The 25,983-nt window shown below is 31.2% G+C and overlaps 2 protein-coding genes across 4 annotated transcripts; one reads left to right on the top strand and one right to left on the bottom strand.

The window, feature by feature from the left end:
• The first annotated feature begins 3,580 nt into the window (after positions 1–3,580).
• Positions 3,581–9,184, top strand: LOC114382736. 3 transcript variants are annotated; one of them, XM_028342323.1, is made up of 10 exons: positions 3,581–3,856; positions 4,426–4,546; positions 4,688–4,794; positions 5,211–5,336; positions 5,434–5,554; positions 5,684–5,768; positions 6,434–6,547; positions 6,761–6,800; positions 7,868–8,016; positions 8,917–9,098. In XM_028342323.1, exons 1-10 carry the CDS (start codon positions 3,680–3,682, stop codon positions 9,056–9,058), a joined length of 1,182 nt encoding a protein of 393 aa, XP_028198124.1. In that variant the 5' UTR covers positions 3,581–3,679; the 3' UTR covers positions 9,059–9,098. The 3 variants fall into 3 exon arrangements, with proteins under 3 accessions (XP_028198124.1, XP_028198125.1, XP_028198126.1); XM_028342324.1 differs by having other exon boundaries at positions 3,583–3,856; positions 8,965–9,184; XM_028342325.1 differs by lacking the exon at positions 8,917–9,098 and having other exon boundaries at positions 3,586–3,856; positions 7,868–8,295.
• Positions 9,185–13,418: 4,234 nt separating this feature from the next.
• On the bottom strand, positions 13,419–22,674 carry LOC114381607 (protein GAMETE EXPRESSED 3-like). Its single transcript, XM_028340867.1, has 8 exons — positions 22,539–22,674; positions 18,177–18,379; positions 17,511–17,810; positions 16,811–17,057; positions 16,001–16,285; positions 14,827–14,886; positions 14,602–14,744; positions 13,419–13,763 (listed from the first exon to the last, which is right to left on the bottom strand). The coding sequence occupies exons 1-8, from the start codon at positions 22,672–22,674 to the stop codon at positions 13,419–13,421; spliced, it is 1,719 nt and encodes a 572-aa protein (XP_028196668.1).
• Between the last annotated feature and the right edge of the window lie 3,309 nt (positions 22,675–25,983).

Genomic DNA, 25,983 nt, shown 5'->3' with positions numbered 1-25,983 from the left:
CAAGTAAGAGTATGAGTTAGGAAAGAAAAGCAAGTATATGCTTAATATGGCTCATATGAGTGAGAAAAAGATAGGGGGCACAGGCTTGTTGCTATATGCTGAGTGTGTGAGCAAGTCGTGTAGAGGGATTCAATAGAACCTATATTTATATTAGTTGAGCGAGGGTGTTGGTCCTTGTTTGTAGGGATTTTTGAATCCTTCTAGATAATTCCCGACTTGTAGATAATACCCGAGAGCTTATAGATAATGTTAGAGATAAACATTTGCTTATAGATAAAAGGTAGAAGATAATCATGCCTTATAGATAATGTGTGGCATTATAGATAATTAATTAGCTGCCAATGAATAGGATATTCAAATACATTTGAATATTAGTTAGGTTAGAGATAACCTATTTGTTGAGGAACTCGGCTGCTATAGGTCGGGTGTCCGCGCTCTTGTAGCAAGGCTAGCGTGGAGGGTTGACATGTGTCTCTAAGTGCCAAGTAGAATGTCACATAGATTTTGTGGGTCCTGGACAATACAGTTATAGAATTCACAAAGTACACATATATATTAGATATTCTCAAGTAATTACTTTTGGCTAAATAAATCAATTTCTAATATCACAAATGAATATAAAAATATAGGAAGACAGGATACAAGGGTCTGATGGTTAAAATTGTTGGACAAGTGGCCTCAATAACTTAAGAGGGGGGGGTGAATTAAGTTTCAAAAATTTCCTACAAAAAATTTTAACCCCCTTTTAAATGATATATGATAGGCTCAGAATGCAGAAGAAGAAGAACCAATCAATTTAACAATGTTCTTTTAATTGTGTAAGACAAAGTAAACTGCAATAAAATAACCGAGATAAGGGAAGAGAGAAATGCAAACTCGATTTATACTAGTTCGGCCACTTCCTGTGCCTACGTCCAGTCCTCAAGCAACCCACTTGAGATTTTCCACTATCTCTGTAAATCCTTTACAGATTTTGAACACACCTTGGAATTCCTCTCCTTTGTGTTCAGAATTCTCACAAGTCAAGAAACGAACAATCTCTTGATCACAACAATGTTTTTAGAATGTACAGAAGAATTTCTCTTTTTTAGAGATGATAATACAAATTGAAGATCTTAGAAGAATACTCAATTGATTTGCAAGTGTTTGGCCAATAGTTGTTTAGAGAGAATTTTACAATTAAGTTCTCTTTTAAAATTTTTTTCTTACTTTTCGAAGCCAGACACACATATATATAGGCCCCTTGTGACTTTTCAAAATGGTTTGAAGAGATGTGTCTTTTCGAAAAGCTTTTCTGAAATTTTCTCACTCGTAATTTATTACACAATTATATTTCTGAAGAGTGATGACTTTTCAAAGGTTTTTTGAAATCTCTTCACTGGTAATCGATTACAGAATTCTAGTAATCGATTACACAGATCAAAATTCAAACAATTTTGTGTTGTTAGTAAAAAATATCTTCAAAAACTCTCTGGTAATCAATTACACAATCTGGTAATCGATTACTAGTTCAAAATAATTTAGCCTTTGATAAAAGAGTGTTTGATACTAAAGATGTTGAGGCTAAACTAAAGCAATCAAATTGAGATTCTTTAAACAAATTTACTAAGTTCTTATCTTAGATTTACTTGATCTTGTTCTTTTGACTTGATTCAATCCATGCTCATCAAGTAACCTTTTTGGCATCATCAAAACTTGCATGATATACATTCACAAAAATATATATTAGATCAGCATGACGAAATACAATTCACGATTTCGAAGGAAAAATATGTATTTGACCAAATTCACTTTGCACATATTCAGGATTTCAGAAACTCAAAGTTCATTGCATCATGATATGTCATAAACTCTCAAAGCCTTAACTTATTACAATGCAAGAAAAGATGTCTCACTCCTTCTTACCTCAAATGAAAAAAAACATAAAAAAGAGACACTATTATGACTCTAACTCACAATTCCGACAGAGCTCCCTCCAAATATGCTACGATGGAAAGAATTCCAAGAATAAAGAGGAAGAAAAAGGAGTTAATTAGGTTTTGGTCTAGGGAAAGAACGGAATTGTTCTCCTCTTTGTGTAGGGGTTCAATTCGTTTTAATGGGTTTTAAGAGGAAAACTCACTAATACACACTAAGTGCAAATTCACTTACTAAACATGTTCATGTAAAATCCTTTTTATTATATATATATATATATATATATATATATATATATATATATATATATATATACATAAATTCATTTTATTTTCTAACAATGCTAACCCAAAATAATATTTATTTATTTAATTAAAAAATCATTTTCACAATGCATAATATAATTATTTAATAAATATATATAAAAAAAAATATTGAGGTGTTACACAAAGACCTTTGGAAAAAAATAGAAAGAAGAAGAAATGAGAATTGAAAAAATATCATGGTGAATGTGAATGTGAAAAGAAAGGTAATGATTCCCTTATATTTTAAGTCACTACTTTGTGAATTGTTTGAAGCCTTTTGTTGACTATTTCTTTTAGTATATGCCTTGCATTATGAGCCTAGCTCTATTACAACCTAAATTGTCTCACACTTATCGTGGGTAGGTGGATCATATGCTTGACATGACTCATACCAAAATTGGATTTCCAAAATAGTGTTGTTTCTTCATTCTCATGCTCACCAAGTTAGGATAAGGGTTGGAAAGCCTCCGATGAAGAGACAAGAGATATTAGCCATGTGGGATATTAAGGCTGAGAATAAGATCTTTGACATGCATCTATTAATTAATTTCTTATTTTTTTAATTTATATTAATTTAAAATAAATTTATACATAATACTTAAGGCTTATATATTTATATGTGTGCATAAAATGTCATTTTTTCTTTTAATTAGTCCATGTACTTTTTTATTTTTCATTCTTGTATGTTTTTATTTTACATCCTTATAAGTTTTTTTGTTTTTCATCGATGTAAGTTTTTTTATCCTTGTAAGTTTTTTTTGGTCCCTATAACTCCAATATGCCATCAACATTAACATTTTTGTCATGATGATGATGGATGACAGAAACTAAAAGTGAAAAAGTACAAACTTATAAGGACAAAAATTGGGAAAAAAAAACTTAGAACAAAAGTGAAAAATCGTCCACTTACAAGAACCAATTTCATAGTTAAGGTTAATGATTTAAATTCATTCTTTTAAAGAATAACCAAATGACTAAAGCTTTTGGATTAATTATGATTTTAGTTCCTCAAATAGACAATTTTGGATCATCATTATTATTGATCTCCCAAATTTAAATTTCCTTTATAGCCCTTCAATTTAAAATGTTTTTTTTAGTCTTTCTTAACTAATTTTTGTAATTTAAATGTATAATTTGTGATAATTTTTTTACCACAAGAGAAACTAAAAGGAATATTTTTTGAAATTGAGGATTAAGAAAAGTAAAAAGAAAATTCAAAGTAAATTTAAATTTAAAGACAAAAATATAGTGAAACCAAAATTTGTAAAGATGAAGTTGCGTACACCTTTCTTTGCCTTAAAAATTTAATGAACCCCAATGTAAACGACACATGATGGTTTTCGCGTTTAACCTAAGTAAATCGCCCAAACGACATAATATATCCAACGAAGTTCCCACTGATGGAAGAGCGTGTGTTGAAGCAAGTAGTAGAAGCAGAAGAGGGTGGAAAATAAAAAATGGGAGAAGAGAGAGAAGATCCACAGAAGCTAAAGCGATTAGCGGCGGATTCATACGACTACGACAACGACTCTCGATGGCCCGATTACTGGAACAACGTTCTCATCCCTCCCCACATGGCCTCTCGTGACGACGTCGTTTCCCACTTCAAGCGCAAGTTCTACCAGCGCTACGTTGTGCGTTTCTTTCTTTTCTTTTCTCTCCAAACCCCGTCTCTTAATTTCCCTTCTCGCGTTTCAATTGTGTAATTAAGTTTCGATTTTTTCGCCGTTTGGCCAATTGGGTCATCCTCCTTTCTTGCAATGGGGTTTTGGGGCTCCTGCCAAAAAAAAAAATTACTTTATTTTTTATCATTAATAATAGTGCTGTGGAGTGTGTTTGTCATGGGAATTTGTTTTAAGTTCACTGAATTTGTTAATTGATTGTGTGTAACTATCGGATTGTTCGTGAACTTCAGTAAATTAAGGAATATTCATGTGAATTCATTGTTTTGTGCTTATTTGTGAATTCTTTTTGGGGGTAACATCTATAGATTATCCTAGTAATTGTTGCTGCAAATGTCTAAGAGGAGTGTTCGAGATGCCATATTGGTTAGTGCTATTCCCAAAATAGTGTATATTAGTGGGAGCTACCAATATACAAGATTTCATATTTTGATGCTGCATAGTGTGTAAGTTGTATCAGGAGAATTTGTGTTATTTTCATTGACTTGGTAAATTGGTTGTAACTGTCGGATTCTGAACAGGATCCTGATTTTGTGGTGGAGCCAATGTCTGTTGGTGGCAGTTCATCCCAGCCAATGCGTTCATCAACTACCTCCTCATCGTCGCCCCTGACAAATAATCAACCTCGTGCAAGAAGTTCTGGTGAATATGTCATTTCTGCTAATGTTGTAGATTTTTTAAAGAACAAGAAATTCAGCGTGAAGCATATCTTGGTAATTGTATGTTTGTTCTATATTGTGTGTCCGCCTGAGTCTTACTTATATGTGATGGATTTTTCTGCAGGATCAACTAATAGAACTTCAGGGACATCCACAACTGCAGGTCCAGGTCCTAGTCCAACACCTTTGCGTTGGGATCGGCAGACAGTTCTATTTTCTGTCAATGCTTGGGTACGCTTTCTTCACTATTGAAGGCATAAATCCATACTCTGGGTTAAGATATTCCCAATTTGTGTATAACTGTTGACTGTTGTATACCACATTTGATTGATTGATTTACTTATGTCTCTGAATTCTTTATGCATTAGTTATATTCTAATGGAGCTTTCTTCTTTAGAATTACACAATTGTGAATTATATGCTAGTATACTACTGCTGATCAGAATTGCTTTTATCACTATTTCAAATTTTGTTCTTGAGCATTTACAGAGAAAAGACAAAAAGATATTAGAATTAGGAATTGATGCATTGAAATTGTGATCTTGCCAAGTTATACTATAAATACATCTTTTTATGCCCTGGACTTTTTTACTTGCGGATCTGAATCACTTTTGTTGCTGATCCTTTAATTTAAATATATTCTGTAGGTTTTTGTTGTGGCTTTTCTTGCAGCCATTCCACTGGTACCAAAGCATCTTTCTCATAGGGCTTATCGCCTTTGTTTTCTGGGCACTCTTTGCTCTTCTTTGTACTCATTGTACTCACAATATGGGGTAAGATTTTGTTGTGATTTTACAGTAAACTTTATCTTCTGAATGTTCTGATTCTTCCATCTCTAATACACTGTTACTTTGTCTTGTGCTATTGCAGAAACCAAGAGCATGGAATTGGCAGGCCTTGCAAGTTTACTTTCAGTCAATAATTGCTTCGAAGGATTTTTTATACTTCATCTACTGCCTTACATTTGTTACATCTCATCTTTGCCTTAAATGTGTGTATTCCTTTTTCAGTTAATCCTATTATGCTCTTGTTTGCTTCTTCCTGAAGGGAATTAATATTACCATTCCTTTATGTCACTTCCATGTCCTTCATTTTATAATCTGTTTTTATTATGTTGCAGTTGCTTTGATCCCTATCTTATGTTGGTCCTTTGAACATGTTGCCAAGTTCCTTAGACGTAATTTCAGTCGCTCTACCTTGTACAGGTGAATGATCTTTGAAAAGTTTACGTTAGATTATCACTGACATACAAAGAAAATAGTGTTGATGAAAGAAAAAACATTGCTCTCATTAAACATGGACTGGTCCTGTCCTCTATCTCAGTATGTCATATATTTCACTAGATTACTGTCAGACACTAAAACTTAAATATTTTTTTACCTTCCCTAGTGTGCATTGGGACTTCAAATTTTTTATTTTTATTTTTTCCTTTTCTTTCTCTTTTAATTGCTTTATCTTTGTCATTCTTGAATATGTAGTCTCCTGAATATTATATAGTTCAAAAGAACAGCTTAGTCTATTGCATGATTAACCATAATGTTACTCTTAATTACTGCAAAGTCAAATATGGAATTTTTAATATAATTTCAATGTATTATGTATTTTTTTGTGTTGAGCTGTCTGGATCATTTTTCTAGAATTAGATTTGATCTCTGGAAGGCATATGCAACTAATTTTCTTTATACCAAATAGAGTGTGAATAATTATTTTAACATCTGTAAGCATAATTGTTTATTGTTGATAATTGTGACCAATTTCCTCCTAGCTCAACTCTGTATAATGAATCACAGAACTTTCATTTAAGGACTCTATTTTTTAATGTGCATTGACATCCAAGTTATATCATTTTATTGCTATTTTACTTGAATAGGAAGTACTTGGAAGAGCCTTGTGTTTGGGTGGAGTCAAACAGTTCTACCCTCAATATAGTGACATCACATGCCGAGATTGGACTTGGATTCCTGCTGATAATCTCATTGTTCTCGTAAGTCCCCCCCCCCCAAATGTTTGTATCAGTATTGTTAAATGGCGTGGCGGATTTTCTGCCTACCACCATAGGCAATTTGTGAAGGGAGGCCCATTATGCCGGCACCATTTATATGGCAGAATTTTGGCCTTCCGTCATCTGCCATTGGTAACACTGGTTTCTATGGTATTGTTGACTCATTCTACCTTTATATTTTACCCACACATGCAGGTGGCAGCGGAACATAATACAAGCATTCATGTACTGGCAGGTTTGTTTCCTTGTCATAGAACTGGTTAGAATAAATAGGAAAAACTGGAAAATATATTTAAGGCAAGGCTCGGACTCTAGCACAATATCAGATTGATATACGAACTGAGTTAAAGATGATGAATACCGGAAAAGAAAAGTATCCGTATTAGGCATTTGAGAGACCTGGACTCTCTTCCTACTGCAATTTCCAATCAAAATCTGAACTACCTCACTAACTCCCCCACCTTCCTATTCCCCCACCCCCCTATTAATACCCACTGTCTTTGGAACAGTCACCATCTTTGCCCCTGCCCTATTGATTCCTGCCACCCACTGTCTTAATTAATTATCCACCAGATAATCACTTTTTATTTATAATTCCATGTGGCTATAAAATTCTGTTACCACTCTTCCTCTTCCTGCTGTAAACTTCTTTAAGGGGGCTTTACTAACGCATTGCTATCTGAATATATACATGTTATCTTTTTTTCTTGGAAAAATGTCACTTGGAGCTATTAATTTGCTTTGTGCTCATGCACCCATATGCACTCACAAACAAGGGGATAACTGTATATCACTAAACAGTCTTCAATTTTTAATAGGAAACAAGGTTATCAAATTGAAATCCTCAACAGAAAAGGATTAGGATAAAAAATGAACAAATGGGTTTGTGGTACTTTTGAAATCGTCGTCTTTTTCAATTTTTAATAGGAAAAACAAGGTTATCAAATTGAGATTCAATTTGTGAATTGCCAAGCTACTTTTTGAATCAGGAATGATAATTTGTATCGAATCATAGGATTCAGAGACAATTAAAACAAGTTCAAATATATCGAATCATAGGATTAAGAGACAATTAAAACAAGTTCAAATACATCATATACATAATATACAGTGTTTGTAATAGTTTTAAAGATAAAACAACTTAACCTAAAGCCTCATAAAACAAAATTATTAGTTATGTCTAAGTTTGTGAAGCTTCAATTTCAAAAGAATGCATTGAACCCAATCTGCGACAAACCTAAATGAATGCAATAAAATATTACTGGTGTCATGTACTCACCTGTTTTGCCTTTCCTCCTGCAGCTTCTGAAGCTCATGTATCATATTCCTGTTACCGCCCCTTACCATCAGAGTGTTTGGGCCCAAATTGGGAGGTCGGTTAATCCGCTCATCCAACGCCATGCGCCATTCTTGAAGACTCCTATATCTACAATTCAAAGATGGTGGCTAAGGTAGAAGGTTGGCTAAAATGTTTTCATATGGAACACCAAGTATACATTTTCTGTTCCTTTTTCTTAAATTACGAGATTGGTTTCACATCATGTGGCCAGTTGGTCATGTTACAAAGAACCGAAGTAGATTTTGGGATGAATAATCTTATAACACCATGAATCTTAGTTAGTTTGATTGAATAGTGTGTTTATTTACACTTCAGCATTCATTATTCGTATTGATCCATGCTTAAGAATGTAGTTGATAATTTGATTATTTGAGAATTTGTTATTTTATAATTTATACCCAAAATTTTTACCAAGAAACTGAAAAAATTGTTATTTTTCTAAAATAAGTTAATCTGAATATTCAATAAGTGATTGCATGTGTTCAATTGTGTCTTCCGTGGAAGTAATGGCTCATTTTTTGGAGGATAATTGGTTACACACAAATGTCTTTCAATCTTTTTCGTTATTGGCGAGGATGATTTTAGATCTCCTTAGAAGAGTTATATTCTGACTGGCTTGGCTTGGCTTAATAGAAAAGGAAATTACAACATAGATATTTTGCCTGCTATTAAAAGGTGCTGTTTTGCGGGGTTTGCTAGTATTGATATTGGTTTTTTGGGTTACAGATGGTGTCTTTCTAAGATGTCATAGTTAAGGACGAAAGAGTTGCTTCTATGGGTATAAATAATAATAAATCATTTAACAAATTCATAAACAGATACATGTATATGATTTTCTTGGATGTTAATTCGAGATATGGTCAATTTATTCTTTATAAAACTGGGGCAATTTTCACTGGCTTTGAAAGTTTGAGTTAAATCTTAAGTTTAAATTTTTAAGATGATATTAGAGTATATTTTAGATTTATTATTGGGTTACTCGTATTTGACTGCGTGTTAGGTTTATTTCTAGGTATATAAGGGGATGTTATTGCATCACCAACTTTTGTTCATGCTTCAGGTGTTTAAGCATTCTTGGGCGTGAAGGGGTGCGTTGTATCCGATACCAACATCAACTTGTAAAGATAAGTAATCATCTTATAAGTTGGTTTTAAAGAGTTGAGTTAACCATTTACTCTTAAGAGTAAAAGAAAGTGATGTATTAGTATTTTAACCTATGTATTGTGTGAAATAAATGTATATTTTATATAACTAATTTATAATAAATAAATATTTATATATATGTATATATATAAATTATATTATAATTAAAAAAATAATAAATATTTTTAAACATATAAATGTATTTTAATTTATGTTGTAATATATTATTATTTTTAATTATTGATAATTTTTAAAGAATTGAAATGGAATATTAAGAATGATAGATGAAAAGATATAAAAGTTAAGTTAAACTACAAATGCCCATAGAGCCCTCCAAAGAGCTCTAATATCAATTTGATAAGAATTAAAAAGTCATTTAAGTTAAATTGATAAATGAAAAGGAACTAGAAGAATTTTTTGAACTTATCATATTTGGTTATTTCACAACTTTATTTGTCATTCACTTATTCAGTGAATGCACTTTATTTGGCTATTTCATTGCTTCATTTTCTTTTTTTCTAAAATAAAAACTTCACAAATTGAGATATAACTAATAATTTTGTTTTATTTATTTCTTGTTTAAAATCATTACATTGAACATTATAGTTTGTCTATATGATGTATTTGAAGTAATTTTTCATTGTCACTTAATTTTACTAACATGGTTTTTCATTATCTATATGATATATTTTTCGTTGTCCATACAAAAATTCAAAGTTAACTTGGAGATTTACAATTTGTCAATTTGATAATCTTGCTTAAAAGTGTTAGAATTGACTAACCTCTCTCTAGTTTCGGTGTGTGTATATATACACCTCAAACTCTTTATTCATTAAGAAACATGCTGAACTTCCTTATAAATTTAATTCTATTAGGATGCGAGGAGTTATACATTATGCTATTCTTTTCATTTGAATATGGTGTAAGTAGTAAAAATGTTGAGAGCCAAACGATAATCTTCTTGAGGGGTAAAATTGTCCTAAAGGACTTATATGCTGTGTCCCACCTTCAAGATACAATAGGAACTTCTCATGCATAAACAAGGCAACGAAACTGGCAAGAAGAACTACGAACGCAGGAGCAGAGAGAAAGAGAGAGAGAGAGAGAGAGAAGAGCAGGCTCGAGTGTGTTGTTTGAACTCAGTCACAAAATGACAGTATATAAAGCCATTCTCTAAAATGTTAAGAATTAAAAAGATAATTAAATCGTTAATAGTAATAAAATAGAACGCCAATAAAATAACGTTAAGAGTTTTGAATGCTGGAAACAAAATTCTCGTGAATTTTTCAGAACCATCAAAGCTTAAAAATAGTCACATTAAAATCAAGGTTTAATTGCTTTTTCTATTGGATGTCAAAGGCAAGGAGGTGGTCTTAGCCGAGGGTGTTCATCTTTCCATGGATTTTGGCTTCCCTGGGGCTTGTTCCCATGAAAATGAAACACTTGTATTTAGTACTGTACTACCAACTACCAAGTGAGCTTGACAAGCAAGATCTGTCGGCAACACCCAAAAATCCTAAACATTTTGTTGACAATAGAGGTGCATTGAAGTTTGACTTCCTTGGTCGTTAAAAAAAGGATAAATAATCAATTTCATCCTTGAATTATTTGCTATCAATTTGATTTCTGAAAGATGGAAATAATCAATTTGGTCTACAAATGTGCAAATGTTGTGACAAATTGGTTCCACCGTCAAGTTTTTCTCGTTTCCATTAATTCTCAGGCACATGTGGCACAAATGTCACTAACATGGCACCTCCACAAGATCAAGTGACAAGACACGTTTGATGCACATCATTTTGGACCAATTATCACCTAATGTTTGACTCCTCAAAGCACGTTTGACTAAATTATCACCTAATGTTTGACTCCTCAAAGCACGTTTCCATAAACAAGACCAAATTATTACCTAATGTTTGACTCCTCCATGAGATCAAGTGACAAGACACGTTTGATGTGAATCATTTTGACCAAATTGACAGTTAATGTTTGATTTCTCAAAGGACACCTCTATGAGCCAAACATTTAGTGACAAATTAGAACACCTTGTGAGGACACCTATGTCCTTGACATCACCGTCGCAGACCACGAAAACTTTGTCATCATCTTTGAGTCCATCTAGATCCTCAACCAAGTCATTAGTGACGTCACCACAACCTATCACAACATCAATGTCACGCGGGAGAAGCTCAGTTGCAAATATGTCAAGATCTATATGGCCCTCAACATCGTCCTCTACGGCACTAGCAACACCTGCCTCGTCACCATGCTTGCAACCATGCACGACGAGAGCATCACCAAGATGGTCCACTCCACCATGGACATTGAGAACAAGATCCTCAAAGTCAAAACTTGACCCTCCGTCGAGGTCCATTCCCTCAAGCACCAGGCTAGCATTAGTTCCTTCTCGACACTACCTTTGAATTGCCTGTCGAAGATTCTCGAGGCTGGCAACGAGCTCACTGCCAATCGAGCCCTAACTACAGCAAAACAATCTACTTTGAGGAGCCAAACATTAGTGATAATTTTGGTCCAAAACAATGAGCTTTGAGGATCCAAACATTAGGTAACAGTTTGATCCAAAATGATGTGCATTAAACGTGTCTCGTCACTTAAGGTTGTGGAGGTGTCACGTCACCACATGTGCACGAGGATTAACAAAAATAGAAAAGACTTGACAACTAGACTAATTTGTCATAATATTTACACGTTTGTGGATTAAATTAATCATTTTTATTTTTTAGGAATCAAATTATCAGAACCAAATGATCTGTCGATCCATCTTTCAGGGACCAAATTGATCATTTACCTAAAAAAATCAAGATTTCTATTCAAATTTTAAATTCAAAATAATCTCAAAAATGATTTTATTAAATCACAATGTGAAAATTCTATGTGGCCCATTATCGTACGCGCCAAGGGAGGAGACAAATCAGTAGATTTGTACTACAACAACAGATCCACAAGACCCAATCTCATGCGCACAAAGCGTTAGACACAACAAGGGAAGCAAAGTATATCTAGCCAACGTGGAACTCTTGCCTTTTAGAGTACCACTAAAATACAATAGTGTATTTTTTTTATTATTAATTTTTTTCTTTCTTTCCAGGCCTAATATTTTCTATTTATTTTTCAGTTTCTTTTTTATCATATTCTTAATAGATTATAAAACATATAAAATCAATATTAAACCTTCTGTGTGCATCAGCCTACTGTTTACAATATCCCTCCCCCATACCTTCGCATAGCGAAGAGCCTCTGGGCAATGGGGTACGAAGTTTTTAATAGCATAAACACCACCATATAGTGTTCTGAAGATTTTAATGCGTTTTAACTTTTAAAGAATGAATTTGAAAGAAAAAAACAATATAATGATATAGAAGTTTAAATTTAGGGTAAAATATGTTCGGGTCCCTGTAAAATTTGAAAGGTATTAATTTTGTCCTCATAAAATTCTTGGTATTAATTTAGTCCATATAAAAATAAAACATATTTAGTTGGTCTTCGGTTATACCTTCGTTAGACGGTCCCCTGATTTAACTAACGGACTTAATTATTTTCTCAAGCACACTCAAAAAGCACTAGATCTCTCTATTGCTTTACCCCCCTCCCCCTTTCATCAAAAAGTGTAAGAAAATTTTCCTAGAAGTAACAAAAAATTACAATTTTGGAGAGTGTTTAGTTGTTAAAAATTATTTAATTCATTGGGGGATTTGACCGCCACAAATTATTTAATACATTTATATTCAAATTACGTTTGCCACCTATGACAAATTATCATTTAACAGAGTTACCGCTAATAACAGATATGTTTTATTTTTTATGAAGACCAAATTAATACAAATTTTTTTATAAAGATAAAATCAGTAATTTTCATATTTTACCCTTAAATTTATTCTTATATAAACTAGCAACAATCCTCAAAAATAGAAAATATATAATAGAAACATGTCATCTTTCTATATAAAAAAATGTTCAACAAAATAGGAAGATAATTAACTTCTCAAGCCATTTTCAGTCTTAAATCATGTTTTCATTTTATTTTTTAGTGTTTCAAATCAATGGTGTAAAATTGTTTCTTTTTAAAATGATTGTTTTCTTTGATTATGTGATTGTTTATTAAGGAATTTTAACTCAATTGATTGAGTAGGGTGTTACAAACCTATAATATATGTGTTTAATTCCTAGAAATAAAGAAAAACAATAATAGTTGCTTTTAATAATTGGTTAGTGACATCAAATCATTTGTTCATAGTTTAACAACCATAAATATTACTTTAACAACCAACAAAGACAAGTGCTAGTGCTCCTTCTCTGAATGACTTCTTCTCACTGTAGCCTGTCCAATGAAACTATTCAGTACTTGAAGTGTCATCCACTATAGGTTTCCTTGTTAGTCTCCCCTTCAGAGCTGATTTCACCGGAAGATGTATCACTCAATGTGTTGAACATTGTCACATTCTTTTGCTTTGCATCCTGAAATGAGTAGCTTTTTGCTTTTCCCATTTGCACAGGAAGCACAGATTTGGGTCTTGAGTGAGTCCTGTCCCTTCCCAAACTATAGGTGGTTGAGAGCTTCCTCTCTATGCATTCCCTTTCTCTTACTATATCACCCAACTTCTCAAAAACTTCATTGTCCACTGTTTCCTCTGCTACTTTTTGCTCAAGCTCTGTGATTGTCCTATCCAAAGCTTTCTTTTTGAGCCGAAGAGAGCACTGAAAGATCCAAATGGTAAACAAAAAGTGAATTATGAGGTACATCCTTATTTGGTGAAGTAATACCATTGTTTAAAAACCAGACTGATAATTGAACTTGTAAAAGGATTTATGGCTTTAGGTTAACCACAGTTGACTCATCGCGGAACTCGTAATAAATAAATTTATATATTTTAATAATATATAATATTTTAAGTGATAAAATAATATAAAATTATAAGAAGTCAAGATATAAAAAATCTATATGTTTAATAAGATAAAAAAAATTAAGGTTTAAATAATTTTTTATACTTGTAATTTAGTGTTTCATTCAGTTTTGTTCTCGTCATTTTGTTTAGACCTTGTAAAATGTGTTTTTTTATTTTACATATTAAAGTGTTTTAGATGATGCTTTTTTACTATTCAAAATATTTTTTTAATGTTCAAAGCGTTTGCTAAAGCACAAATAAAAAAATAAAACAAATACATTTTATAAGAATTAAAACAAAAAAAAATATTTGCAAGGACGAAAACAAACAAAATACTAAATTGTAGGGATATAAAATATATTTAAATCATAAATTAATAATTGCCAAAAATAATTTATGCTTTATTATAAATTTATAATCCTTAAATGTGTTATTATCTTTAAAATTATAATTTTCTTTGTTTGAAAAATATCGGTTCAAATTGGTTTGCTGCACCAGTTTTTGTCGATTTGACCTGCTTCTATCAGTATAGAGAAAAGTCAATTTTTGGAGTTACCAGACTGGTCCGATTTTAAAAACAATGAGTAATAAATAAGAAGAGAGAATAAGGGAAAGAAGAACAAGAACAAACAACACAATTTTGAACTAACTCTCTTGTCAAGGAAGCTTCCAAGGCCTTGATCTTTAAGCTTCTCTTTTGCCCAGAATGTACAGCAGAATCTTACAAGCCCTATTAGTACCAACAAGAGAGCAGACTCAAAGAGCAGAAACAAGACTATTGCCCTTTCGTTACCTGCAAAAAGCTTAAAACTATACTCAATTGTTAAAACTTAAAATGTTACCATATTCTCATAATTTACAAAGTTGTACATTACCTGTGTAGATGCTGACAAGCTTGGTTCTTTCTTGAGAGCAGCTTGATGCAAGCTTCTGACCTATAAAATGATGACAGATTACATGTACAGAAATTGTTGTGTAAAGTATGACAGAGAGTTAAAGTTGTACTTTGATATACGCTCACCTAAACCCGGAAGCTGTAGTTTTGAATGTTTAAAAACACTCAACTAAGAAAAAGTGATCCTCATGTAAAATAATTTAGTGATTATTTTTTGGAGATTTTCTTAAAAAAAATAAAGCATAAACTAATTTATGTTAATTGAGAAACTAATTAAAAAAACAATTGATTTTATAAGAAATTATTCAAAATAACTTCTGATTTAATCAGATTTTATATTCTTTTCAGTTTGAGTTGGCTTCCAGCTATATTAGAAAAGATCGTGTTTTAGAGTCCATCAGCATTTGATTATCCATATCTCATCTCTCTGAAATTCTCGATGGGGCAGTCAATCCTCAGTTTTTCATTCTCCACTTTTGGATATAATTATAAGAATAGACAGCAGCAATGTCGAGAGGAAAGCAACAACAATATAAGAACTGTATTCTGCCCAGAGTGCCAAGGTGCTGGTATGATCAGCGAATCACAATTTCAGAAACTAACTTCATCATTTTCTTGTTTAAAAAAACTGGTTATTTATCTAAAGGCAGGTGAAGTAAAGATCTTTACCTATAGTACGGCATTGCAATGGAGTGCCAATCCCTGCTTTGAATACCAGGACCAACTCATTAGTTCATTCAAATAAACTACTTCATATCAAACATATAATTCCAAAAAGTAAATATTCCAGCATAGCTATCCAATTTGCACTTCCTTAAATGCATAATCAACATTCTGCAAAAGGTCACTGTTAAGTGTCCAATTTCTCATCTTTTGATTTAATAGGAGGAACCTTTCCTGAGGGGAACAGAATACCCCTTATTCAATATTATAAAAAATAAATTAGTTAAGAGAGTGCACTCTTACTTGAGGCAGCAAGGAAAGCAAGAAGAATCTCCTCATTCATGACAAATTGACTTAGATCACTCTCAGAAAATAAAGTAGAAACATGACCTGATTGAATCAACCGCGCAGAAAAATAGTTAGTTTGCTGCTATGGAAACTTCATTTCCAATGCCAAGTGTTATGAGGAAAAATGACTGAGAAATATGTACCAGGATAGCTTTCAGACCAGTAGATTGATCCAGTTGCAGGAACCAACACAGTAAATAACGCGGCTTTTGGTCTAATTGCTGAAACAACAGTGTATTCACCAATTGTGCGGCTAACTTTTCCTTCCATCTCTATCTGTGAACTGTAGATTGCAAATCCTGAGCAATCAAGAAAAGGACCAACTTGAATCATAGAGTTTTCTGCATTCATTCTTGAGAATTTCTTAAGAACCCCGGTTGGAGAAAACGAGTATAGGAATCCATCCAATGAACCAATAGATATCCATCCTGTTACATCAAGTGTGCTCTAGTAAAGTAAGTTCATATACCACTTTCAGATTAATGCAGAAGCTTACATATGACACGCACATTAAAATACTGGGGGCAAGTAAGTATGAAGGAATATGAATGGTGTGCACTATTAAGCATAAATTGCCCAGATGGACCAGGAATTACTTGGAAGAAAACTTAGAGAAGACTGATGTATTATCATGGAATGATATAAAATTCTAATTTAGATCTCAATTTTGTTCATGTAAAGGAGATAAAGGTGTGACTTCAAAGGTAATTAAGTCAATAAACTTATCACATATGATGGTTGGTAATTGGATGACAATGAAAAAAATTATTCATACTATTAGTGCATAGACTATTTTCTCTTACAAAATTTCTACGTATTTATTATAACATTGATCCTGCATGTACTAATTGATTGAAAGACCCCATATATAGCTTATCATAATTAATAAATGGATTTATATTTTCTAGAGTAAGGCTTAAAAGTTAAAACTCATCTAACAGCAAAAGACTTACCATTGGAATCCACTACAGGTGCAGAGTCAACTTTGCTTAATGGTCCAATACTTCTCTGCCACAAGACATTACCTGAAAAGACATCTAGAGCCAGTACAAGAGCCTTGGCTGGAAATGTTACAAACAGATGACCATTGTTTCCAGGAGTGATGGTGAAATTTTTGTCTAATGAACTAAAATCCTGAATCCATCTAAAGTAACGGCTACGAACTGACAAACAATAGAGTTCACCTTCTGTGTTTGAGATCTGCTAATGCAAAAAAAAAAAACAAAATATCTTTAAGTTGTTTTGATTTTATACCATCAGTTTTTGTTACTCAGATTCTTCCTTGCATTATCCTATCTTATTCTGTCACTCCTATCTAAAAATTAGTTCTTGAAAATTGTTTTAATCACTGCAAAAACACATCCTAAAATACTGCCAATAACTAGTTACCATTTCATGCATAGTTGGTGTCAAGTACATTTTTTAATTACTATTAGTGAATTATAACTTACACCCCTTTTCCACATTGCCTGAGCCTACATCCAATTCATCACATAAATTTTTTTTAGGGCCATCAACATCATAATTGTTGCAAAAACCATTATTCAATATGCACTTCACTGCTGATCCAAAGTGCACAATAGACATTCATATTACAATAAACCAAGGATGAGTGAACCTTACATATATACTACCCTCACATTGATCAAGCACAGGAACTGAAGCAAAGTAACAATCTGTAAGATTTTTCCTGCATCCTTGACGGTAACCAAACTGGTAAAGCACAGGTCCCACACTCCAAATCAAGCGTCCATGTGAATGATATGCAAAGAGTCCTCTGTTCTTGACATTGATATAAATAGTCGAGCCTAATGTGCTCACTGAGAGCCCAATAATTTCAGCCTCTGCCACACGACCTGGTCCCGGACCGAAGAAAACTTTTGATTCAGGCTCAGAAGTTGCAATGTTTCCATAACTAATCACCAATATTCTGTTATCAACAACCAAGTATATCTGCAATTGCATTACAAAAATTAGTAACCTCCACCACCCCACTACAAACAAAAACCTTTCCCTTTTCCCATCAAACTGTGAAGGGTTACATGGATTAATGTGACTCGTGAGTGCATGGGTGATGGGCCAACTAAGACAACAAGAACGTGTTTTTGTAAAAGATATTCAGATCAAGGAATAACCCACTAGTGCAGAAAACAAGATAATTCTCAATTTCCCATGACCTCCATGAACTAAATTTGTAGTGTGACAAACAAAACTAAATGCATGGTCCATGCAAGTAACATGATGGGTCAACTAAATTTGAATTCAAAGCAAGTAACATGAAAGTTTGTAGTGTGACAAACAAAACTAAATATAAATCACCTTGCCATGACCTCCATGAACTGGGGCAGTACCAAGATTGCATTTGTAGTCTAAATGCATGGTCCATGCAATGGTACCGTTGCTTTCAAATGCAAAAAAGTTGTCCTGAGAACAAACGTAGATTCTTCCATCATCTCTAAGAAGAGGTTTTGAAAGCAAATGATATGCAGAGATAAAGGAAGAAGAGAAAGTGCCAACCAACACTACAAATACGAGAGAAACAAGTAAATGGGTCATTGCACATTGCAGAAACACGCATGTTTTTGCCAGTTAAGGTTTCACACGACAGTTACCATTTTTTAAAACCCAAAATGATAAAAACTGATTATTGAACCGGTTTAGTTTATCTTTTTAACAAAATGGTTCGGTCCAAACCTGCTCTGAAATTCTGGTTCAGGCTTCTTTTTTATTTTTATTTTTTCATTTGTGAATATTCCCAATTTCAAAAGGACCATAATTTCCTTCTCCATCCCCGCCAAATTGAGAAGTGTAAACCATCTGTGAGTTTACTAAAACAAATCTCAAATCGTAACTAATTATTTAAACTCAATTATTCACTTTTTTGTGTGGAGTTAGTTAAATCCATTTTGATTGAGTTTAATTTATGGATAAAATCAACTTTAATTATAAATAAAAACTAGATCAGCGTTAGAAAAGTACAAAACAACTTAACAGTGCCCGTCTTTTTTTTATTATTATTAGGGGAAGACGTGTTTTTCTAATTTTTTTAAATAATAAAAAATAGAAGTTAAATATAATTAATAAAAATAATAGAATAAAAAAACTAATAATATCAAAGTAGTGAAAAGTTAACTTAAGTTAGAAAAAAAATTAAAAATTAAGAAATAATTTAAAAATAAAATTATCCAATAAAATATGTATCATAAAGAAAATTATTATTTTTATTAATAATTATTGATAAACATCAATATATTTCTAAAAACTGTTGTGCAGTTTATATTTCTAAGAACTGTCCAACAGTTTATATTTCTAAGAACTGTCCAGCAGTTTGCCACGTGTTGGATGCTGGACAGTGCGAGATTATTGTTTTTTTTTTTTACTTTTTCATTTTTTCACTTTTGATTTTTTTTAAATCGTGTAAGAGCACGGGTCCCATACCTAGTTTTAGTATAAAAAAAATGAAAAAGAAATATTGTAGAAGCTGTAATATGTTAACTGCCGTAAACAGAAGAGGAGGCTGTACAGTTTTTATAAATATAGCGACAACACTAGATTTAAAATTGATTTTTAATTAAAACTATGTTTTACCAGTCGAAATTAGTTCGTAACTAAAATTAATTTTTTTAATCCTAAGTCTAAGTCAAATAATATAGGTATTTTTAATTTATTAGATTAAAAATTAATCTCATTCACGATATATAATTATTATTAATTTAAAAAAAAATTATATATAACAAAAATCGAACATAATTTTTTCCGTTAAATCAGTCTTACACATATGAATATAATGAAATCTTATACTAATTCATTTGGGTTAACTAAAGTTAATTTTAAGATCACTGAACTATTTTATATTATTTGAAATTTATAAAAAATAAATCATTTTTTTATTACGCGACCTTGTTGTCGACAAGTGAAGCTTCCATGTTTGGTTCTCTTCGTACTCATTTTTAGACGCACGACAGTAACTTTTGTATGAGCAGTTATATTTACTATTAAAATGATATTTTATAACCATGTGTCGCACCAATTTGTTTAAATTATATATTTTTATTTGTATTTGGTTTGTTTAAAATATTATGAATTGAAAAAGGGATGAATAAAAAAGAAAAAAGATAATGGGAAATTTTAATATTTTTGTTAATAAAAATTACTACAAAAGCGCTTATTTACTACGCGCATTCAGAACTATCTTAGAATAAGAAACGGTGACAATTTTATAATTTGAGAAATAAAAAATATTTTTTACGTCAACCGTCTTAGAATGTAACTTGGTGACAATCTTATAATTAACATGAATTAAGACAAGGATGATTATGATGTAAGACCGTCTTCGTAGACCTGTTTCATTAATTGCGTCCCCCCTATGATAAACTACTTTCGAACGGCGCCCTCCATATTCAAACACTCTAGCTCCTCTGTCTTGTGCCCTAGCTTATGACATTAGCCCTCAACCACTGTCCCCCTCAAAGTGAGTCGTGAACCACTTTCTCCCTAAAACCCCTTTTCCCATCAAAAGTGTTATGTCATTGTACAGGTAGGTCATCAAACGCTTTCTTCCTCAAACGCTGAATGAATGCTTAGATATGAAATTATGATGGATTTGATTATGTTCTTCTTTGTGATTCATATATAAATATATGTGTTATTGTGTTTGTCGATGGGTGGGTGACTTTGTATTTTGTCTCTGTGACTTTGTTTTTGTGTGTGGACAATGAGAAGGACTTATGAAGAATGAAGATTCTTAGTGAAATTTTTAGGGTTAGTTTTTTTGTTTCTTTTTAATTTTTGCTAGTTTTTTTAGTGGAGAATTCCACAAATTAAAGAATTCAATTGGATTATTAGGGTTTTCCTGGTTTGGAAAAATGATTAGGTTTCTTGTTAGGAGAGATAATGAATTTGTTTAGAACATTGTTGAAGGAGAGAGTTTGATGGTGAGATGAATAACTAGGGATTGAGGCTTGGAAATGGGTTTTAGGACCTCGATCGATCGGTATGCAGATGCAAATGTAATGAAATAAAAAATTAATTTAATGATCTTATTATGGAAAATGTCTTACACAGAGTGCTTACTTGCTCCAAGGTGAGTCAATGAATTGAAGGTTAAGCTTGTTGTTGTTACTTCTGTTTCACTTTCACTGTGGGTTTTGAACTTGACTGACTTACTTTCACTTTCCTAATTAGGTCATTAAAAGTGATTATTGTTCATAACCTTAGGTTGAGTGATTAAAATATTGGATCAAACTTAAACGCTAGTACTACCTTAATACATATAAGGTTATGTAATTAAATTATTGAATTACCAAGTGACTTGTATCTGTTAGTCCTACTTATTCCACCTCGTGTGTGGTTCCTTGGAAAGCCCAACAATGTTTCTACTTCATCAAGCTCTAATGGAGCAACCTTATTCCTTCCCCTCCAAACCAAATTCCATTTCCTACACTGATGAAGAGCATACTTTTGTGCACTTTCAAGGTACACAATTACCGCATCTAAATTATTAGTCTTGCTTTGCTCTTAGTCAACATATTTGTTAATGTAGAAATTGTAGAAAATGTAAATTATTAGTCTTGCTTTGCTCTCAGTCATCCACTGACACTAATTGCTCCGCAACCTGCACATATTAGATAAACTATGGGAAATGAAGGATAAAATTGTGGAGCTAATGCCAATAGAAACAAGTAAAAGTAGTATCGTCTAAAATCCAAATAAAAATTGTAGCCTCTACCTTATTAAGCTTTTTCCAGCTAACATCCAGGAAAACTTGGCTAGAATCAATGATTAATGAACAAATAAGTAGAGAATTAGAGTCAAGCCAAAGCCATTTAGGTTGTCAATGCCTAAACAAAAGGTGAAGGAGCACTTTGGTTCCTATATATAAGAACACGAGAAATATTTAGAATTGTGTAAAGTGTAAACTACAAAGAGATAAAACTTATGAATCACATCGGGAAATTATTATGGGAAAATGTGACTGGGTATAGATTAAGAGAAGATACTAGGATTGCAATTCTCATTTCAGAAAGGTGATAAGAAAAAAGAAAGATTTCATAGAGGAGAGGATTTCAGTTGAAAATATGCAATTTGCAAAGGCACCAACTAGTTGAAGTGAACATCATGGATCAAAAGGCTACCATTACTGAGTGACACTGATTTTGCAAGTATAGCTAGAATACTACAAATCAGCTGATGGGGATCACTCAAGAAATTGATGGAAAATTTGCAGGTACACTTAAATACATGGTGATTCTGATTACTACAAGATATTAATTTTACTATTCTGACAAGTACTTGTCTGGGTAAATTGTTTAATGTACTTGGGAGAGACACTACTACAAAAGCGCATTTTTACGACGTTGTTTCTAAGACGATTCTGAAGGGCTATCTTAGAATAGGAGGCGGTGGCAATTTTGTAATTCGGGAGAGAAATAATGTTTTTTACGTCGCACATTCTAAGGTGGTTGCAAAGAACCGTCTTAGAATGTAAGCTGGTGGCAATGTTGTAGTTAGCAAAAATAAGACAAAAATGGTTATCGCGTAATCCCGTCTTCGTATACACTAGTAATATTGCGTCCCCGACCCTGGCCCATAGCTACACGAACTACTTTTGAACCAAAATCAAACACTCTAGGTAGCTGCAGCTCCAACGTGCCGTCTTGTGCCCTAGGTTACGCCGTTAACACTCTAGCTCGTGCCGTGAAGCATTGTAGCTGAAACCACTCTCTCCCTGAAACCTTTTTCTCCTTGAAGCACTGGAGCTCGCGCCGTTAGCACTATCTCCCTCATAGTGAGCTCGCGCCGTGACCCACTCGGTCATATTGAAAAATTGTAGCTACCGTGAACCAGTCTCTCCCTGATTTATGGAGCGGAACATTTTTCTTAAAGATACAAATAACATATAAAATATAAAATATGAAATTTATTTTTAAAGCAAGTAAGAAAATCTATAATTCATTTACAAGGAGGAATTATTTTAACTAAAGATAGAAATTATATATTCAAATATAAAATATAAAGATTATTTTTCTTTCTGGTTTTAATCCTCTAATTCATCAGGGAAAGGGACCCTGGGTAATTGAAGCTCGGTCGAGGGTAAATAAAGTCTGATCGGAGACTAATTTAATGGAACTTGGATACTATCCTAAAGATGATTTTTTTAAAGCAAGTAACACAATTTATACTTAATTTAAGAGGAGTAACTTTTTTACTAAAGATAAAAAATAAATATAAAATATAAAGATGATTTTTTAAAAGCATATAAGAATATCAATACTTAATATACGAGAAGAAACCTTTTTCCAAAGACTGAAATTATATATAAAATACAAAAGACGAAAATAATTTTTTAAAATAAAGTAAAAAAAAAAAATTCATATTTCATTTGTGAGGAGGAAATTTTTTTCCTAACTAATATATATTTAATTACAAAACTATGAGAAATTTGAATCAATAGAATTATGATTTTTAACTTCTCTATGAAAAATTAGAGTTAAAAAATTAGGAAAATAATTATTTATTATTTATTTAAATCACATTAAATAAATTTATTAGCTTCTCTGTTATCTAATTTTGTTACATTGTCTTAATATTTAATTTTCTAAAAAGAAAATATACTATATTATAGTTTTTATTTGATATTAAAGTGTTGAGATCTTTGTTCATTTTTTTAAATTATTATAATATAAATATTTTTTCTTTCTTTTTTTAGTTTAACTAATTTGTTGAATACTTTGTGTTATTTAATATAGAGAATATGAATAAAATATCATGAATGAGAATTGTGTAAAAAAAAAATTCTTTCTTGCTTATTATCTTGTCACTTAATTAATTCATTGAATATCTTATTTTATTTAATATAGAAAGTATAAGTAAAATTAATATCTAAAATCAATTTATAGGGAAATTTTGTATTTCTTATTGATTATCTTCTTAATCATATAGGTAAATTCTTAAAAAAAATACTTGGATAAATTTTAACTTTTTTATATTGTGTATATGTAAATTTATTAAATATAAAATATTTGTAAAATATAAAACACAAGGATGAACAATTAGTGTAATGAAAACAAGTAAAAAAAACTTACACTTAATTCATGGGTATAAATCGTTATGATAAAAGAATATATTTTAATTCATTTTTATAATATTTATAATGTGTTTTTTTCTTTCTTTTTTTACTTAACTAATTTTTTGAATGCTTTTTTTTACTTAATACGAAGAATACAGATAAACAATTTTTGTTAGGAGAATATGGATAAAACATAACAAATGAGAATCACGTAAATGTTTTTATGGTTTATTTCGTTCTTATCATCTTTTCACTTAATTAATTCATTGAATATTTTATTTTATTTAACATACAAAATGAAAAATTAATGTCTAAAACTTATATGTAAAATTATGTGTTGTGTTTGTCTTTCCTCTTCTTCTCCGAGTGAATTAAGTAGAAAATATGAAAAATGAATTTTTTAAGACAAGTAAAAAACTTTATATTTAATTAATGTAGAGGAACATTTTTCTTAAAGATAGAAATACCATTAAAATATAAAGTATGAAATTTATTTTTATAACAAGTAAGAAAATCTATACTTAATATATGAGGAGGAATATTTTAACTGAGATAGAAATTATATATTCAAATATAAAATATAAAGATGCTGTTTTTTTTTTCTTCATCTTTCAACTCATCAGTGAAAATAGGCCCCGACTAATTTGAAGTTTGATCGAGAGATAAATAAAGTCCGATCGAAAATTATTTTTGTCGAACTCGGATACTATCCTAAAGATGATTTTTTTAAAAGCAAATAACAAAATTTATACTTAATTTAAAAGGGATAACTTTTTACTAAAGATAAAAAAATAAATATAAAATATAAAGATGATTTTTTAAAAAAAGTAAGAATATCAATAATTATTATACAATAAGAAACTTTTTTCCCAAAGATAGAAATTATATATAAAACACACAAGACGAGAATATATTTTTTTAAAGAAAGTAAAAAAAAATCTATATTTAATTTATGAGGAGGAAATTTTTTCCTAATTAATATATTCAATTATAAAACTAATAAAAATTTGAATCAATAAAATTATGATTATTAACTTCTCCATGAAAAATTAGAGTAAAAAAGGAAAATAATTATTTTTTTATTTAAATCACTTTAAACAAACAATATTAACTTCACTGTTATGTAACTTTTTTGTCATCTTAAAATTTAATTTTCTAGAAATAAAATACACCATATTATAGTCTATATATTTGTAATTATTGTTGTAATAATATAATATATAACACATGATGATTTTTCATTCTTTATAAAAGTAAGTATGAAATATTTTACTTAATTCGCATTGATTAATAATTTATTTAGAATCATATTAATAATTATAATACATATAATTAGACATTTCTTTTCCAGTTTAACGAAGAGGTTGTATCAAATTTGTATTTCTAATCTCCTGAATACAATTTATTGTATTTTTTATATAGGAAAATGCATGGGTAAGAATATGTGCATCACGGTAAAAACAGATTTTGAAAGTTAGTTTACCTCATGAAGACAACAAGCATGTGTTGTGTATTGTAGACAAATGTCTTCATGAACATAACAAATAAACACAAAATTCAGATATCATTTTTTGGTTTGTTGTCCATCTATTAGATAGTTTTTGGACAAATTTGGTTTGTTTTTTTTTTAATTTAAAAAATTTGGTTTATTGTCCAACTTGGTATATTCTACAAAATATCATGACATTATTTCTTTCTATGAAATATTTATATTCATAATAATTCTTATATAATATTTAAAAAAAATAACTTGTGCATTGCATGGATCCAAGAACTAGGATAGTCTACTTGATTAGCATGTTGGTGCAATTTCAACTTTATCATTTGGTAACTATATATAACTTTCTTTTTCATTTTAATTTCATAAAAACAAATACATGTCATGTTTCTCTTTATTATAAAATGATAGGAGTTAAACATGCACCACTATGTACACAATAGAAGTTGGAGTAAAACATCATTATCCACATTGTCTAATGGTAACTCTTTATTTCATTTTTCAGTGTCAATGTAAAAAAGTATTTCTGTCAAATGATCCATAATAGGTTCTTGATAAAA

The sequence above is a fragment of the Glycine soja genome, chromosome 13 (assembly GCF_004193775.1).
Source record: "Glycine soja cultivar W05 chromosome 13, ASM419377v2, whole genome shotgun sequence".
Classification (NCBI taxonomy): domain Eukaryota; kingdom Viridiplantae; phylum Streptophyta; class Magnoliopsida; order Fabales; family Fabaceae; genus Glycine; species Glycine soja.
The sequence above is the reverse complement of the archived record's forward strand: the minus strand, read 5'-3'. Positions and strand labels throughout refer to the sequence as shown.